Here is a 17,915-nt window from a genome sequence, read left to right as displayed (position 1 = left end):
CAGGCACCTGCCGAGCCAGCCCCAGCTGGGGTCCTCGGCCTCTCGACCGACAATTGACGAACCATAGAGCGCTATGGGCCGGTGCAGAGAGAGGCCGAGCCACGCTCCCTACAGCAGGAAAAGGCCATAGAGAGGGATAGCGCTGGCGATCTCCCCTGGTGGCGGGAGTGAGTCACTTCAGCTCAGTGTATCGTGCCTGGCGCTATAGGGCAGGGATTGGGGGTGACCAGTGGGGTGGGGAGGAGAAATGGGGGCTGGGGCAGGAGATCCAGCCCAGCATGGGGAGAGAAATTTCTATTGAACCTCAGAGGGCGCTGGAAACCCACCAGCCCCCACTCCCCTCCCAGAGCAGAAGAGGACCCAGGCGTCCTGCGTCCCACCCACAGACAAAGAGCCGGGGACGCAGAGGGGCCAAAAAACCTTCTGTATTGAGCCTGGTGACTAGAAAACAAGATCAGAACCACTCCCCATTCACAGCTCTCGGGGCTCCCCTGCTGGGGGGATACCGGGGGGGGGGGGTCAGGCTGTGGCATGGCCCCCTGCTGGCGGGACGGGCCCTCAGCCCACAGGGTACCTTGCTGTCCCCCTGCTGGGGGGATGGGCTCTCAGGCCATGGGGCGTCCCCTGCGGCCTCCCTGCTGGTGGGACAGGCTCTCAGGCCACGGGGTTCCCCTGCTGGGGGGATGCGGGAGGGGGTGTCAGGCCGTGGTCCTCAGGCCACGGGGTTCCCCTGCTGCCCCCCTGCTGGAGGGATGGGCTCTCAGGCCACGGGGTTCCCCTGCTGCCCCCCTGCTAGGGGGATAGGCTCTCAGGCTGTGGGGCATCCCCTGCTAGGCCCCTGCTAGTGGGACAGGGCTCTCAGCTGCAGGGCACCCCCTGGTGGCAGGATGGGGCTTTCAGCCTACAGGACACCCCTTGCTGGCCCCCTGCTCACAGGATGGGCTGTCAGACAATGGGGCACCCCCCGGTGGCCCCCTGCCCGCAGGATGGGGCTCTCAGGCCGCAGGGCGCCCCCTTTTGGTGGGATGGGGCTCTCAGACTGCAGGGTTCCCCCTGGTGGCCCCGTGCTGGCAGGACGGGGCTCTCAGGCCGCAGGGTGCCCCTTGGTGGCCCTCTGCTGGTGTGACGGGGCTCTCAGGCCATGGGGCGCCCCCTGCTGGTGGGATGGGGCTCTCAGGCTGCAGGGCACCCCCTGGTGGTCCCCTGCTCGCAGGACGGGGCTCTCAGGCCGCAGGACACCCCCTGCTGGTGGGATGGGGCTCTCAGGCTGCAGGGCGCCCCCTGGTGGTGGGACAGGGCTCTCAGGCCACAGGGTGCCCCCTGTTGGTGGGATGGGGTTCTCAGGCTGCAGGGCGCCCCCTGGTGGTCCCCTGCTGGCGGGACGGTGCTCTCAGGCCGCAGGGCACCCCCTGTTGGTGGGATGGGGCTCTCAGACTGCAGGGTTACCCCTGGTGGCCCCGTGCTGGCGGGACGGGGCTCTCAGACTGCAGGGTGCCCCCTGGTGGCCCCGTGCTGGCAGGATGGGGCTCTCAGGCCACAGGGTGCCCCCTGGTGGCCCCGTGCTGGCAGGACGGGCCTCTCAGACCGCAGGGTGCCCCCTGGTGGCCCCCTGCTGGTGCGACGGGGCTCTCAGGCCATGGGGCGCCCCCTGGTGGTGAGATGGGGCTCTCAGGCTGCAGGGCGCCCCCGGTGGCCCCCTGCTGGTGGGACAGGGCTCTCAGGCCATGGGGCGCCCCCTGTTGGTGGGACAGGGCTCTCAGGCTGCAGGGCGCCCCCTGGTGGTGGGACAGGGCTCTCAGGCTGCAGGGCGCCCCCTGGTGGTCCCCTGCTGGCGGGATGGGGCTCTCAGGCAGCCCAGCTTGTTGCGCAGCGAGTTCTTGATGACGGCAGCACTGCTAGGCTGGAACTGGGACTGACCCACAGCATAGGCTGCGGGGGGGGGAAGAGAAAAGAGGGGTGAATGGCAGCAGGATCCCCCCCCACAGAATACCCTTATGATGGACCAGTCTATTATAACCTCTCCTCGGGCCAAATTATTGCCTTCCCTTTCTGGGCTGCACCATTACCTCACCCCCCCAGGCCATACCACCATTAACGCTCCCAGGCTGTACCATCACCTTGCACCCCTAGGCCGTGCCATCATTAACCCTCCAGGTGGTATCACTGCCTAGCCCAATATGAGCCATACCATCACTGCGACCTCCCCCACCCAGGCCATACCATTGCCTGACACACACTGCTGGGCCATACCATCATCCTGCCCTAGGCCACTCCATCATTGCCTCCCTCAGGCCATACTACTGCCTGACCCCACCCACTGGGGCCATACCATTGCCTGACCCTGATCCCTGGGCCATATCATCATTACCCTGCCCAGTCTGCAATACTGCCTGCCCCCCCGGGCTGTACCATCATTGCCCCTCCCAGTCCATACTATTGCCTGTCCCCGCCTCCCAGGGCCATACCATTGCCTGACCCTGATCCCTGGGCCATATCATCATTACCCTGTCCAGTCTGTAATACTGCCTGCTCTCCCCAGGCTGTACCATCATTGCCTCTCCCAGTCCATACTACTACCTGTCCCCGCCCCCTCAGACCATAGCATCATTACCCTGCCCAGTCCGCAATACTGCCTTCCCCCCCAGGCTGTACCATCATTGCCCCTCCCAATCCATACTATTGCCTGTCCCCGCCTCCCAGGGCCATACCATTGCCTGACCGCCCCGGACTCACCCACGATGGCGCTGACGACGGGGGGGCTGAGGCGGCGCAGCCCGTTCTCCCCGGACAGGTTGCTCCGTGCCTGCTCCTGGCGGGAGAAGAAGACGTCGAGCAGGAGCCGGGCCAGGGCCGTCTGGCTGCGGGCGCTGGAGCGGGCCAGGGCCAGCTGGGCGGGGTAGAGGAACACGCCCCCTCCCGGCACCAGCTCCTGCATCTGGGGGGCGGGGAGGGGGGCACAGAGGAAAGTGGGGTGGGGGCAGTAGGGGGCGTGGGGAGAGGAGGGGCAGTAGGGGGAGCAGGCAGAGGCCAGGAGTGGGAATGGAAGGAGGAGGGGGAGGAGACACTGTTATAATAGGGACCCCTGCCCTCTCAAAATCCCCCAACCCACTCCCCGTCCCCCAGCTCACCCCATATTTCCGAGGTAGTGCAGGGTCCTCATAGAGCCCAGGCTCCGGCCGCACGGACTCACTCTCTGTCTCCCTGGGCGGCTCCACATCGCCCCCTGCAGGGAACGGAGACGGGAGTGACCACTTGCTCCCACGCTACTTCCTGAGAACCCAGGCGTCCGGGCTCCCAACCCTGTCCCCCTGCTCTGACCCACAAGATCCCACCCTCGTCCCGGAGGACCCAGGCGTCCGGGCTCCCAACCCCGTCCCCCTGCTCTGACCCACAAGAACCCACAAGATCCCACCCTCGTCCCAGAGGACCCAGGCATCCAGGCTCCCAGCCCACCCCCCTGCTCTGACCCACAAGATCCCAAGCTTTTCCCAGAGGACCCAGCCATCCGGGCTCCCAACCCCGTCCCCCTGCTCTGACCCACAAGAACCCACAAGATCCCACCCTCGTCCCAGAGGACCCAGGCATCCAGGCTCCCAGCCCCGTCCCCCTGCTCTGACCCACAAGAACCCACAAGATCCCACCCTCGTCCCAGAGGACCCAGGCATCCTGGCTCCCAGCCCACCCCCCTGCTCTGACCCACAAGATCCCAAGCTTTTCCCAGAGGACCCAGGCATCCGGGCTCCCAACCCCGTCCCCCTGCTCTGACCCACAAGATCCCACCCTCGTCCCTGAGGACCCAGGCGTCCGGGCTCACCGAGTTTCTGGGCCAGCACAGCGTTCTGAGCCTCCACCTTGGCGTATCGGTCCCTCAGCGCCTCCAGCTCTTGCCGCATCCTCTCGCACTCAGGCCTGGTGCAGGGCTCGGTGAGCCCCGCCCGGATGCCTGGGTCCGCAGGGCCAGGGGAGCAAGGAACCCCGCAGCCAGAGCTGTCCACGTGGGGGCGGTCGGGGGAGGAGGATTGCCAGGTTTCCGAAGATGAGGTGCTCTGGGGGGTCGCCCAGCCCTCTTCCTCAGACACTTGGGTCCCTTCAGGGTCGAGCACCGAGGTGGTGACGTCATCGGCGTTGCCTCCTGGAATGAGACAAGAAACCTTCACTGAATCAGACTTCTTGGTCTCTAGGGGAAGGGGACCCAGGCGTCCGGGACAGCAGCGCAGCGCTCACCCTAGGGGGCTGGAGACCGGGATGGGGTATGGGACCCAGGCGTTCGGGACAGCAGCGCCGCGCTCACCCTAGGGGGCTGGAGACCGGGATGGGGTATGGGACCCAGGCGTTCGGGACAGCAGCGCAGCGCTCACCCTAGGGGGCTGGAGACCGGGATGGGGTATGGGACCCAGGCGTTCGGGACAGCAGCGCAGCGCTCACCCTAGGGGGCTGGAGACCGGGATGGGGTATGGGACCCAGGCGTCCGGGACAGCAGCGCAGCGCTCACCCTAGGGGGCTGGAGACCGGGATGGGGTATGGGACCCAGGCGTCCGGGACAGCAGCGCAGCGCTCACCCTAGGGGGCTGGAGACCGGGATGGGGTATGGGACCCAGGCGTGCGGGACAGCAGCGCAGCGCTCACCCTAGGGGGCTGGAGACCGGGATGGGGTATGGGACCCAGGCGTCCGGGACAGCAGCGCCGCGCTCACCCTAGGGGGCTGGAGACCGGGATGGGGTATGGGACCCAGGCGTCCGGGACAGCAGCGCAGCGCTCACCCTAGGGGGCTGGAGACCGGGATGGGGTATGGGACCCAGGCGTCCGGGACAGCAGCGCAGCGCTCACCCTAGGGGGCTGGAGACCGGGATGGGGTATGGGACCCAGGCGTCCGGGACAGCAGCGCAGCGCTCACCCTAGGGGGCTGGAGACCGGGATGGGGTATGGGACCCAGGCGTCCGGGACAGCAGCGCAGCGCTCACCCTAGGGGGCTGGAGACCGGGATGGGGTATGGGACCCAGGCGTCCGGGACAGCAGCGCAGCGCTCACCCTAGGGGGCTGGAGACCGGGATGGGGTATGGGACCCAGGCGTCCGGGACAGCAGCGCAGCGCTCACCCTAGGGGGCTGGAGACCGGGATGGGGTATGGGACCCAGGCGTCCGGGACAGCAGCGCAGCGCTCACCCTAGGGGGCTGGAGACCGGGATGGGGTATGGGACCCAGGCGTCCGGGACAGCAGCGCAGCCCTCACCCTAGGGGGCTGGAGACCGGGATGGGGTATGGGAACCAGGCGTTCGGGACAGCAGTGCCGCGCTCACTCTAGGGGGCTGGAGACCGGGATGGGGTATGGGACCCAGGCGTTCGGGACAGCAGCGCAGCGCTCACCCTAGGGGGCTGGAGACCGGGATGGGGTATGGGACCCAGGCGTTCGGGACAGCAGCGCCGCGCTCACCCTAGGGGGCTGGAGACCGGGATGGGGTATGGGACCCAGGCATCCGGGACAGCAGCGCAGCGCTCACCCTAGGGGGCTGGAGACCGGGATGGGGTATGGGACCCAGGCGTTCGGGACAGCAGTGCCGCGTTCACCCTAGGGGGCTGGAGACCGGGATGGGGTATGGGACCCAGGCGTCCGGGACAGCAGCGCAGCGCTCACCCTAGGGGGCTGGAGACCGGGATGGGGTATGGGACCCAGGCATCCGGGACAGCAGTGCCGCGCTCACCCTAGGGGGCTGGAGACCGGGATGGGGTATGGGACCCAGGTATTCGGGACAGCAGTGCCGCGCTCACCCTAGGGGGCTGGAGACCGGGATGGGGTATGGGACCCAGGCGTTCGGGACAGCAGTGCCGCGCTCACCCTAGGGGGCTGGAGACCGGGATGGGGTATGGGACCCAGGCGTTCGGGACAGCAGTGCCGCGCTCACCCTAGGGGGCTGGAGACCTGGATGGGGTATGGGACCCAGGCGTCCGGGACAGCAGTGCCGCGCTCACCCCTAGGATGCTGGAGTATGGGACCCCCGGTGTCTGGCACGGGGCAGCACCCACCTGTGCTGTGTTTCCTTCTCTCGGGGGGCACTCTGTCCTGTCTCCATGTCGCCACCCAGCGGTGGGGGGGGCCCCGCAGCATCCCAGCCCCCCAGCTCCTCCTGGGACAGTCCCCGGCCCGGACCTGGATCCACTTCAACTCCTGCCTGTCCCCTGTGGGGAGAGAAGAAAGGATGGAGGGACGGACGGAGGGTTCTGGGGGGGAGGGATGGAGGGACAGACAGAGAGGTGGGGAGGGAGGGATGGAGAGGTGTGGGGGGTACGACACAGGGGTGCAGGGTGGACCAAGGGAGGGACGGACAGAGAGGTGTGGGGGGATGGACAGGAGGTGCAGGGGGATGGACGGAGAAGTGTGGGGGGACGGACAGGGAGTGCAGGGGGGACAAGGTGTGGGGGGATGGACGGAGGGAGGAAGGGACAGACGGAGAAGTGGGATGGGGATGGAGGGAGGGAGGGAGGGACAGATTAGTGGGGCGGGGACGGATGGAGGGAGGGAGGGACAGATGGGGGGAAGGACGGAGGGAGGGACAGACGGAGAGGTGGGGGGACGGACCGAGAAGTGGTGGGGATGGACAGAGTGGGGAGGATGGACGGAGGGAGAGGTGTGACGGGGACGGATGGAGGGAGGGAGGGACAGATGGAGAGGTGTGGGGGGATGGACAGGGTGTGGGGGGACAGATGGAGGGAGGAAGAGGTGTGGGGGAGACAGACGGAGAAGTGAGGGAGATGGACAGGGTGGGGAGGGACGGAGGGAGGGAGGGAGAGGTGTGGGGGGGGTGGAGAAGTGGGGGGGGATGGACAGGGTGTAGGGGGACAGATGGAGGGAGGGAGAGGTGTGGGGGGGACAGATGGAGAAGTGGGGGGATGGACAGGGTGTGGGGGGACGGATGGAGGGAGGGAGGTGGGGGGGACGGACGGAGAGGTGGGGGGATGGACAGGGTGGGGAGGGACGGATGGAGGGAGGGAGAGGTGTGGGGGGGGACGGACGGAGCAGTGGGGGGATGGACAGGGTGTGGGGGGACGGATGGAGGGAGGGAGGTGGGGGGGACGGACGGAGAAGTGGGGGGCTGGACAGGGTGTGGGGGGACAGATGGAGGGAGGGAGGTGGGGGGGACGGACGGAGAAGTGGGGGGATGGACAGGGTGTGGGGGGACGGATGGAGGGAGGGAGGTGGGGGGGACGGACGGAGAAGTGGGGGGGATGGACAGGGTGTGGGGGGACGGAGGGAGGGAGGGTGTGGGGGGACGGACGGAGAAGCGGGGGGGATGGACAGGGTGTGGGGGGACGGAGGGAGGGGGGGGGACGGACGGAGAAGTGGGGGGATGGACAGGGTGCGGGGGGGACGGACGGAGAAGTGGGGGGATGGACAGGGTGCGGGGGGACGGATGGAGGGAGGGAGGGGTGTGGGGGGACGGACGGAGAAGTGGGGGGATGGACAGGGTGTGGGGGGACGGATGGAGGGATGGACAGGGTGTGGGGGGGACGGACGGAGAAGCGGGGGGGGTGGACAGGGTTTGGGGGGACGGATGGAGGGATGGACAGGGTGCGGGGGGACAGATGGAGGGAGGGAGAGGTGTGGGGGGGGATGGAGAAGTGGGGGGGATGGACAGGGTGGGGGGGACGGATGGAGGGAGGGAGGGGTGTGGGGGGACGGACGGAGAAGCGGGGGGGATGGACAGGGTGTGGGGGGACGGAGGGAGGGAGGGAGGGGGGGACGGACGGAGAAGTGTGGGGATGGACAGGGTGTGGGGGGACGGATGGAGGAAGGGAGAGGTGGGGGGGACGGACGGAGAAGTGGGGGGGATGGACAGGGTGTGGGGGGACGGATGGAGGGAGGGAGAGGTGTGGGGGGGACGGACGGAGAAGTGGGGGGATGGACAGGGTGTGGGGGGACGGATGGAGGGAGGGAGAGGTGTGGGGGGGACGGACGGAGAAGTGGGGGGATGGACAGGGTGTGGGGGGACGGATGGAGGGAGGGAGGGGTGGGGGGGACGGACGGAGAAGTGGGGGGATGGACAGGGTGGGGAGGGACGGATGGAGGGAGGGAGAGGTGTGGGGGGGACAGATGGAGAAGTGGGGGGATGGACAGGGTGGGGAGGGATGGATGGAGGGAGGGAGAGGTGTGGGGGGGACGGACGGAGCAGTGGGGGGATGGACAGGGTGTGGGGGGACGGATGGAGGGAGGGAGGTGGGGGGACGGACGGAGAAGTGGGGGGATGGACAGGGTGTGGGGGGACGGATGGAGGGAGGGAGGTGGGGGGGACGGACGGAGAAGTGGGGGGATGGACAGGGTGTGGGGGGACGGATGGAGGGAGGGAGGTGGGGGGGACGGACGGAGAAGTGGGGGGGATGGACAGGGTGTGGGGGGACGGATGGAGGGAGGGAGGGGAGTGGGGGGACGGACGGAGAAGCGGGGGGGATGGACAGGGTGTGGGGGGACGGAGGGAGGGAGGGGGGGACGGACGGAGAAGTGGGGGGATGGACAGGGTGCGGGGGGGACGGACGGAGAAGTGGGGGGGGTGGACAGGGTGCGGGGGGACGGATGGAGGGAGGGAGAGGTGTGGGGGGGCGGACGGAGAAGTGGGGGGATGGACAGGGTGTGGGGGGACGGATGGAGGAAGGGAGAGGTGGGGGGGGACGGACGGAGAAGTGGGGGGGATGGACAGGGTGTGGGGGGACGGATGGAGGGAGGGAGAGGTGTGGGGGGGGACGGAGAAGTGGGGGGATGGAAAGGGTGTGGGGGGACGGATGGAGGGAGGGAGAGGTGGGGGGGACGGACGGAGAAGTGGGGGGATGGACAGGGTGTGGGGGGACGGATGGAGGGAGGGAGGGGTGGGGGGGGACGGACGGAGAAGTGGGGGGGATGGACAGGGTGTGGGGGGACGGATGGAGGGAGGGAGGTGGGGGGGACGGACGGAGAAGTGGGGGGGATGGACAGGGTGTGGGGGGACGGATGGAGGGAGGGAGGGGTGTGGGGGGACGGACGGAGAAGTGGGGGGATGGACAGGGTGCGGGGGGACGGATGGAGGGAGGGAGGGGTGTGGGGGGACGGACGGAGAAGCGGGGGGGATGGACAGGGTGTGGGGGGACGGAGGGAGGGAGGGAGGGGTATGGGGGGGACGGATGGAGAAGTGGGGGGATGGACAGGGTGTGGGGGGACGGATGGAGGGAGGGAGAGGTGTGGGGGGGACGGACGGAGAGGTGGGGGGATGGACAGGGTGTGGGGGGGACGGATGGAGGGAGGGGTGTGGGGGACGGACGGAGAAGCGGGGGGGATGGACAGGGTGTGGGGGGACGGACGGAGCAGTGGGGGGATGGACAGGGTGTGGGGGGACGGATGGACGGAGGGAGAGGTGGGAGGGACGGACGGAGCAGTGGGGGCAGGGGTGGAGGGGGTGTGTCCGGAGCAGGGGGGCGCTCGCTCACCGCTGAGGGCCAGGATGCGGGCGCGGTTCAGCCCCTTGAAGAGGGGGCACCGGGCCTCCACCTCTTGGCCCGGCCGGTAGTGGGTGGGGTCCCGGCGCGGCTCGCTCACCGCCCCCAGCTCGATGATGCTGGAGAAGCCTTCGTCCAGCCAGTCCACCAGGGCCAGGTGCGCCGACATGGAGAGCGCCCTGGGGAGAGACGGGGTGAGCCCCCTGCGCCCCCTGCCTGGCCCCCCAAGCCTCCTGAACCCCCCGCCCTGGCACCCCCTGGGGAGAGATGGGGTGAGCCCCCCGCACCCTTTGCCTGGCCCCCCAAGCCTCCTGAATGGCCCCCTGCCCTGGCACCCCCTGGGGAGAGACGGGGTGAGCCCCCCACACCCTCTGCCTGGCCCCCCAAGCCTCCTGAACCCCCCGCCCTGGCACCCCCTGGGGAGAGACGGGGTGAGCCCCCCACACCCTCTGCCTGGCCCCCCAAGCCTCCTGAACGGCCCCCCGCCCTGGCACCCCCTGGGGAGAGACGGGGTGAGCCCCCCACACCCTCTGCCTGGCCCCCCAAGCCTCCTGAACGGCCCCCCGCCCTGGCACCCCCTGGGGAGAGACGGGGTGAGCCCCCCGCACCCTCTGCCTGGCCCCCCAAGCCTCCTGAATGGCCCCCCGCCCCAGCGCCCCCTGGGGAGAGATGGGGTGAGCCCCCTCCACCCCCTGCCTGGCCCCCCACACTGCCTACCTGGCCCCCCACCCCAGTGCCCCCAGGGGAGAGATGGGGTGAGCCCCCCGCACCCTCTGCCTGGCCCCCCAAGCCTCCTGAGCTGCCCCCCGCCCTGGGGGGCCCTGGGGAGAGATGGGGTGAGCCCCCTGTGCCCCCAGCCTGGCCCCCCACACCTCCTACCCAGCCCCCCACCCCAGCCCCCCCAGGGGAGAGATGGGGTGAGCCCACCACACCCCCTGCTCTGGTGCCTCTTGCCCAGCCCCCCACCCGGCACCCTCTGCCCCAGCATCCCCTGCCCAGTGCCCTCCCTCCCTTGCAAAACCCCCCACCCCAGTGTCCCCTGCCAAGCCCTTACCCCATTCCCCCTTCCCTCGCACCCCACACAGCCCTGCTCCCCGCAGCACGGCGCCCCAGCTCTGCTCCCCCTAGCATCTCACTGGGGCACGGGGGCCAGCCCTGACTGCCGGGGGAGAGCGCCCCCTACCGACTCCGACTCCTTGCCCCCTGCAGTCCAGCTATGGGGCCTGTTGCATTAATGCTAAATATTGGGGTGGGGTCCCCCACCGGCCAAGGGCCCCTCAGGGTCCTGTCATGGCCCCCTCAGCGCCCCCCTGCTGCAGCAGGAAGGTACCTGGGTTTCTCCTTTTGCCTGCAAATGCTGCTCCTGTCTCCTCTGCTTGCAGCCAGCTGCAAAGGCTGCTGGGAAAGGGGGGGCAGAAAGGGGTGGGGTCCCCCCTTTCCTCTCCCTTCCCCCCCAGCGGTGGCACCAGCTGCAATCGGCCCCCAGGGGTCTGCAAACAGTTTGCAAATGGGGAATGGGGCAGGAGGGGGGTGTGAGGGGGTGTCCCTCTGAGTGAGTGGGGGGTGTTGGGGGCTGCTGCTTGGGGGGCTCTGGGGAGGGATAAGCCCTGCTGGTGCAGAGCGTTTGCCGGATGTTTGCAGAGTATTTGCGGCGGCGGGGGGGGGATGTTAACCCCTGGGTGCCCAGGCTGCAGGCAGGGATGGGGATTCAGGGAGTGCTTATGGGATTGGGGTGGGGGGGCTAAAGGGTGATCATTTAAATAGGGAGGGAGGAGCCAAGGAGGGAACCCAAGAGTCCTGGCCCCTAGCCCCCACAGCTCTAACCACCAAACCCCACTCCCCTCCCAGAGCCAGGGAGGGAACCCATGAGTCTTGGCCCCTAGCCCCCCCCGGCTCTAACCATTGTACCCTACTCCCCCCAGGAGTCCAGCTACCACCCCAACCCACTAAACCCTATTGCTCTCTGTAGAAGCATGACTGCAGTCACCCTGCCTTCCCATTGGCTGGCACTGTGTCCCCACCCATCTCATGCCAACCAATCAGCAGCCAGTTGAGGGGTGAAGCAGCCAATCCCCAGCCTCAGGACCATTAAAGGGGCAGCACCCACAGCAGTGACCTCACCTCATGAAGGGGATTACACAATACTCTTCGGGTGGGCGTGGCTTCAGCAGCCACTATGACATCATCAAGCCACAGGTCACAGCCTGGCCCATGAGGTCACAGCTACTCTTAAGGAGGGCCAGGCCTGATGACATCACCAATGGGCAGAGCTTTGAGCCTGCTGAAGGTAGTGTGGTGGAAGGGGTGGAGCCTTATCTGATGACATCATTTTTTTTTTAAAGGAGGCACATGGAGTCCCCTCATGATGTAATATTTCTTAAAGGGCAAGATCCCTTAGGACAGGGCATGTGAAAGGGTGGAGCCTATTGCAAAGGGGTGGAGCCTGATGATGCAGTAAACTCAGTGGGCAGAGCCTCCTGGGCTTGCAAGGGCAGAACCTTTTGTGACAGAGGAGGTAGGTCATCCTGAGAAAAGGGCGGCGCCTGAGTAACATTTAAAGTGCGAGAATCCCGTTGGACAGTGACGTAAGGTGGAAGGGGCAGTACTTTCCCCAGGGTGATGTCACAGAAAGTGTTTGATGATGCAATATTACGTAAAGGGACAGGCACCCTTGTGTGCAAAAGTGAGAAGCAGCCGCTCCTCCTGCTCAACCCATCGGCTCTGGAGGCCCCGAACACACCACCAGCATCGAGGGAGCAGATGAGAGAAGACTGGGTCATAGCTGAAGGCCCGGACCCCTGGGTTCTCAGCCCTGCTCTGGCCTGGATTGCTTTTGATAGCAAGGAAGTCACCTCTCTCTGTGCCTCAGTTTCCCCACATGTAGAACGTGGATCAACCCAGGCAGCCAGGTCCCTACATGGGAGCCCAAATGTCCAGGAGCCTGCACGGCAGCTCAGCATCTATAATGGGGGAAATGGGGGGAGGCGTGGAGATGAATCTGGGCCAAGAGAGGACGCTGGGCTGGAGCAGACAGTAGACCCTACCATAAACAACAACAAAAGTTTGTAACCAGGCTCCAAAAACTTTTATTCCACCCAAGACTTCAAGCCACAAATCAAACATACAAAAAACCTTCATCCCCCTCGGCCTGAACCCTAAAAAAACCCCAGTCCCCCCTGGGGAAATTCAAACACCCCACAACTCTTCCAGGATTTTGCCAGCTGGGGTTAAGAGCACCCCAGGAGCGCAGTCCCTGCTCCTCCAAAGATGTGGGGGGGGGACTAAACACCCCCCTTAAAGAACATGTAGAAATTAGAGTTTAAAAATAAACATGAGGCTTAACTGGCCATGGAGGTGAAAGAGGGGGCTGGGGAGATTCAAACCAGAACTAAGGGGACCCCCATAATCTTTTCCCCCCAAGGGGGGGAGGACATGACAAACCTAGGAACCACCCTGATATTCATCCCAGAAGAGATAAGCAGCTCAGGGAGCACACAGAACTCAGGTGTCCTAGATCTGGGGATACTGGGGGGCAGGGGAGTTGAACCCAGGTGTCCAGGCCCCTAAAAAGGGCACAGCCCCCACCCAATTCTCTTGAGTAGAAGCTGAGTCCCCATGCAGGGCCCCAGATGCCTGGGTTCCCCTCTGCTTTTCCTGTTCCCTCCCGAACACAAGTGGAGACAAACCCAGGAGTCTGGAGGCCTGGGCTTGCAGAGAGACACTCAGGCCTCTGGGGCCTGGGAAAGCAGGGTGAAAAGGAAGAACCCAGGCATCCGGGCTCCTGGATAGGGGCTCGGCTCCTACTCCCAGAGCGTGGAGGGAGAAGAGTGGACCCAGGTGTCCGGGCTCCTGGACAGCGGCTCAGCTCCTGCTCCCAGCCAGGAGGGGGAGCAGCCACGGACCCAGGCGTCCGGGAGCATCTGTGTCGTGGCAGGAGCTGCCGAGCAGGGGGGCTAGCGGGAAGCAGCCAGGTGGGGCCGGTCTCTGCCCTGCACCCCCTGCAGCGGTGGGGGGGGTCACTGCTTCTGCTGCAGCGCCTCCTTGCGCGCGGCGTCCTGCAGCAGCTGCGTGTCCACCTCGTCCGCCGGCAGCTGCACGTAGCGCACCACGGAGCCACGGATAAAGCAGTTCTTCACCGACAGCTGGGGGGAGAGCGCGGGGTTAGGGGGAGCACCCCCTGCTGGCAGGGGGGTCTCAGAGCTTCCCCCCGTCCCCCCGTGTGTCCCCACCCCCTGATGGCAGAGGAGGGAATCCGTGTCTGCCCCCCTGCAGGCTGGGAAGATCAGCCCCCGCCCCCTGTGTCTGTGACCCCGCCCCCTGCAGGCTGGGTGAAGACGCCAGACCCACCTTGTGAGAAATGCCATCAGCACATTTGACCCCCCCCCAACTCCCCGGACAACCTCCCACTGCCCACCACGCTCCCCCCACACCCCGCCAGCAGGGCCCCCTCCACCCCACCCCAGAGGGAGGCCAGCCCCTTACCATGTGGGGGTACTTCTCCGGATCCGTCACGCTGATGTCGGTCAGCTTGATGTTCAGGTACTGGCAGGACGGACAGACACACGGACAGTTAACACCCAGACGGGGGGTGGGGGGGCCCAAGGGGATACCGGCTGCATCGCTTTGCCAGGAAAGGGGGTGTGCGGCAGGGAATGGGGCACTGGGCCTTTCCCCTGTACGGGCATCAGCTCCGATCTGGCCCCAGCGCGTGGACTGGCTGGCTTGGGGGAAGAGGGGAGTCCATGGGGGCGCCGGCTCCGATCCGGCCCCAGGACAGGGGACGGGCTGGTTCGGGGGGTTGGGATGAGTGGGCACAGGGGGCACCAGCTCTGATTTGGCCTCAGGATGGAGGAATCTCTTGGGCCAGGCCCCCGGGGGGGGGGGGGGGGACACGCTCTGAAAATAACACGGAAATTTCTTACCTGATCCACAGAATGGAGGGTCCCACAGATACTGCAACAGAGAAAGAGGGGTGTTACCCCAGGGGAACGGGGTGCGGGGGTTACAGGAGGGGAGGGGGGGGAAGGGGACTGAAAGCCAGGACTCCTGGGTTCAACCCCAGCTCTGGGAAGGGAGTGGGGTTTGGTGAGTTAGAGCAGGGGGTTTGGGAGCCCAAACTCCTGGGTTCCCTCCCTGGCTCTGGGAGGGGAATGGGGACTAGTGGTTAGAGCAGGGGGGCTGGCAGGCAATAGGGGACCCCCCTGTGCACCAGGACTCACCTCAGATCATTTTTTAATTCCACCACCACGTCCTTCCCCACCAGGGATTTGAAGAACGAATAGAAAAGCTGGCGAGAGAAGGGTTGGGGGGGAGGTGAGACCCCCATGGAGAGACAGAGACATCACAGTTCCCCACCCCCGACTGCCCCCTTGGTCTGGGGCACTCCACTATCACCTCCCTGCAGACCCCCAACCACATCCTCCTCCCACTCACTGTTCACCCTCCACCAGGCCAGTGCCCCCCAAGCCCTGGCGCCAGCCATCAGGCCCGGGGGGGGGGGGGGTTTGGTGCATGTCACCACCCCAGGGCCCCTCCATGCCAAGCGACGGGGCCTAGCCCGCTGGCAGGGCTGGGGCATCTCCCCAGGGACTCACTGCATATCCCCCAGCTCCCCAAGCCCTCCCCCTGCATATCCCTGACCCCCCCATATCACCCAGCTCCCCTACACCCCTACCCTGCATATCCCCCAGGTCCCCCTGCATATCCCAGACCCCCCGCACATCCCCCTGCTCCCCCCGCATATCCCCCTGCTCCCCCAGACCTGCACCCTGCGTATCCCCCTGCTCATCCCCCAACTCTCCCACATAACCCCCTGCTCCCCCCATATATCCCCCTGCTCAACCCCACATATCCCAGACCCCCCACAAATCCCCCAGTACCCCAAACCCCCACCCTGCATATCCCCCAGATCATCCCCCAACTCCCTCACATATCCCCCAGACCCACACCCTGCGTATCTCCCTGCTCATCCCCCTGCTCCCCCAGATCCCCACCCTGCATATCCCCCAGCTCCCCCAGACCCCCATCCTGTATATCCCCCAGCTCCCCCAGACCCCCACCCTGTATATCCCCCCAGATCCCCCACATATCCCCCTGCTCATCCCCCAGCTCCCCCTGCATATCCCTCACATATCCCCCAGCTCCCCCAGACCCGCACCCTGCATATCCCCCTGCTCCCCCTGCATATCCCCCTGCTCCCCCTGCATATCCCAGACCCCCCGCATATCCCCCAGCTCTACACCCCCACCCTGCATATCCCCCTGCTCCCCTAGACCTGCACCCTGCATATCCCCCTGCTCCCCCCGCATATCCCAGACCCCCCGCATATCCCCCTGCTCCCCCAGACCCGCACCCTGCATATCCCCTTGCTCCCCCAGACCTGCACCCTGCATATCCCCCTGCTCCCCTACACCCCCACCCTGCATATTCCCCAGCTCCCCCAGACCCGCACCCTGCATATCCCCCTGCTACCCCAGACCCGCACCCTGCATATCCCCCTGCTCCCCCCGCATATCCCAGACCCCCTGCATATCCCCCAGCTCCCCCCGCATATCCCCCAGCTCCCCTACACCCTCACCCTGCATATCCCCCTGCTCCCCCAGACCCGCACCCCGCATATCCCCCTGCTCCCCTACACCCCCACCCTGCATATCCCCCAGCTCCCCCAGACCCGCACCCTGCATATCCCCCAGCTCCCCTACACCCTCACCCTGCATATCCCCCAGCTCCCCCAGACCCGCACCCTGCATATCCCCCAGCTCCCCCAGACCCGCACCCTGCATATCCCCCAGCTCCCTCCGCATATCCCCCAGCTACCCTACACCCCCACCCTCCATATCCCCCAGCTCCCCCAGACCCGCACCCTGCATATCCCCCAGCTCCCCTACACCCTCACCCTGCATATCCCCCAGCTCCCCCAGACCCGCACCCTTGCATATCCCCCAGCTCCCCTACACCCTCACCCTGCATATCCCCCAGCTCCCCCAGACCCGCACCCTGCATATCCCCCAGCTCCCCTACACCCCCACCCTGCATATCCCCCTGCTCCCCTACACCCCCACCCTGCATATCCCCCTGCTCCCCTACACCCCCACCCTGCATATCCCCCAGCTCCCCCAGACCCGCACCCTGCATATCCCCCAGCTCCCCTACACCCTCACCCTGCATATCCCCCAGCTCCCCAGACCCGCACCCTGCATATCCCCCTGCTCCCCCCGCATATCCCAGACCCCCCACATATCCCCCAGCTCCCCCCGCATATCCCCCAGCTACCCTACACCCCCACCCTGCATATCCCCCTGCTCCCCCAGACCCACACCCTGCATATCCCCCTGCTCCCCCCGCATATCCCCCTGCTCCCCTACACCCTCCCCCCGCATATCCCCCTGCTCCCCCAGACCCACACCCTGCATATCCCCCTGCTCCCCCCGCATATCCCCCAGCTCCCCTACACCCTCCCCCCGCATATCCCCCTGCTCCCCCAGACCCACACCCTGCATATCCCCCTGCTCCCCCCGCATATCCCCCAGCTCCCCTACACCCTCCCCCCGCATATCCCCCTGCTCCCCCAGACCCGCACCCCGCATATCCCCCTGCTCCCCCCGCATATCCCAGACCCCCCGCATGTCCCCCAGCTCCCCTACACCCTCACCCTGCATATCCCCCAGCTCCCCCAGACCTCCACCCTGCATATCCCCCTGCTCCCCCCACATATCCCCCTGCCCCCCCCGCATTTCCCCTGCGCGCCCCCCCCCGCATGTACCCCACTCCCCTCCCCCGCGGCGGGGGGGTTCCCTCGCGGCAGTGACGTCACGCACTCACCATCCCGGCGGCGGCGCGAGCCGCGTGGGGCAGCCTGAGCCCGACAGCAGCGGTCCGGGACGCGCAGGCGCACTGGAGTCGGCTTCGTTCCGGCGCGAGCTCCGGCGGGGGGGGGGGCGCTCCCTCGTCACGTGACCCAGGACTTGGGCCGAACGCGGAAGTGAGGAAAGAGAGGAGAGGACGCTCTTACAGGGGCCGCTCCCTGTTACTCCTCTTCTTAAAGGGGCCGCTGCTTGTTACTCCAGCTCTTAAAGGGGCCGCTCCCCAATACCCAGGCTGGCTCTTACAGGGGTCCCCGCCGGTTTCACTCTCATCCCCCCAGCTCCTGCCCCCCTTGCTCACCATGCGGCTCCCCCCAGCTCCACCAGCCCCCCAGGGCCACCGCGAGCCCCAGAACAGCGCCGGGGCCTGTCCCTCTGAGGATTGGTTTGACCTGCCCCCAATGTGGGGCCCAGACTGGCCTTGGCACATCATCCCCCCAATGACACCTGCCTGTCTACAGCCCCACGTGGGGTCACCGTTTGGGCCAGAGGGACCCCACATCACGCCACAAGGAGCCTGAGACTGGCCCGGCCCAGCCCAGCGCCCCTCAACCTCTCCCACTGGCGGATCCCGTCTCCTGAAGGGAACTGGGGGGGA

At 66.8% G+C, this 17,915-nt stretch overlaps 2 protein-coding genes across 2 annotated transcripts; both read right to left on the bottom strand.

Annotated features, from left to right (window-relative positions):
* Nucleotides 1-16: 16 nt before the first annotated feature.
* On the bottom strand, nucleotides 17-10,933 carry LOC115640956. Its single transcript, XM_030544012.1, has 7 exons — nucleotides 10,786-10,933; nucleotides 9,447-9,634; nucleotides 6,021-6,173; nucleotides 3,815-4,132; nucleotides 3,129-3,223; nucleotides 2,734-2,935; nucleotides 17-1,929 (listed from the first exon to the last, which is right to left on the bottom strand). The coding sequence occupies exons 2-7, from the start codon at nucleotides 9,622-9,624 to the stop codon at nucleotides 1,796-1,798; spliced, it is 1,080 nt and encodes a 359-aa protein (XP_030399872.1). The 5' UTR covers nucleotides 9,625-9,634; nucleotides 10,786-10,933; the 3' UTR covers nucleotides 17-1,795.
* A 1,584-nt stretch (nucleotides 10,934-12,517) lies between these two features.
* LSM2 (LSM2 homolog, U6 small nuclear RNA and mRNA degradation associated) lies at nucleotides 12,518-17,358 on the bottom strand. The gene is made up of 5 exons (XM_030544030.1): nucleotides 17,277-17,358; nucleotides 14,675-14,742; nucleotides 14,378-14,408; nucleotides 13,938-13,997; nucleotides 12,518-13,597 (listed from the first exon to the last, which is right to left on the bottom strand). The coding sequence occupies exons 1-5, from the start codon at nucleotides 17,277-17,279 to the stop codon at nucleotides 13,472-13,474; spliced, it is 288 nt and encodes a 95-aa protein (XP_030399890.1). The 5' UTR covers nucleotides 17,280-17,358; the 3' UTR covers nucleotides 12,518-13,471.
* Between the last annotated feature and the right edge of the window lie 557 nt (nucleotides 17,359-17,915).

Source organism: Gopherus evgoodei, unplaced genomic scaffold, assembly GCF_007399415.2.
Source record: "Gopherus evgoodei ecotype Sinaloan lineage unplaced genomic scaffold, rGopEvg1_v1.p scaffold_32_arrow_ctg1, whole genome shotgun sequence".
Classification (NCBI taxonomy): Eukaryota; Metazoa; Chordata; order Testudines; family Testudinidae; genus Gopherus; species Gopherus evgoodei.
The sequence above is the reverse complement of the archived record's forward strand: the minus strand, read 5'-3'. Positions and strand labels throughout refer to the sequence as shown.

Excerpts from the sequence above, each read along its gene's own strand:
- LOC115640956 (XM_030544012.1), bottom strand. The coding sequence starts at position 9,624 with ATGTCGGCGCACCTGGCCCTGGTGGACTGGCTGGACGAAGGCTTCTCC. Across the intron at positions 6,174-9,446 it reads CCGCATCCTGGCCCTCAGCG|GGGACAGGCAGGAGTTGAAG; the intron begins GTGAGCGAGCGC and ends CTCTCCCCACAG. Across the intron at positions 4,133-6,020 it reads GAGAAGGAAACACAGCACAG|GAGGCAACGCCGATGACGTC; the intron begins GTGGGTGCTGCC and ends GTCTCATTCCAG.
- LSM2 (XM_030544030.1), bottom strand. Across the intron at positions 14,409-14,674 it reads GAATTAAAAAATGATCTGAG|TATCTGTGGGACCCTCCATT; the intron begins GTGAGTCCTGGT and ends TCTCTGTTGCAG. Across the intron at positions 13,998-14,377 it reads CCCTCCATTCTGTGGATCAG|TACCTGAACATCAAGCTGAC; the intron begins GTAAGAAATTTC and ends CCGTCCTGCCAG.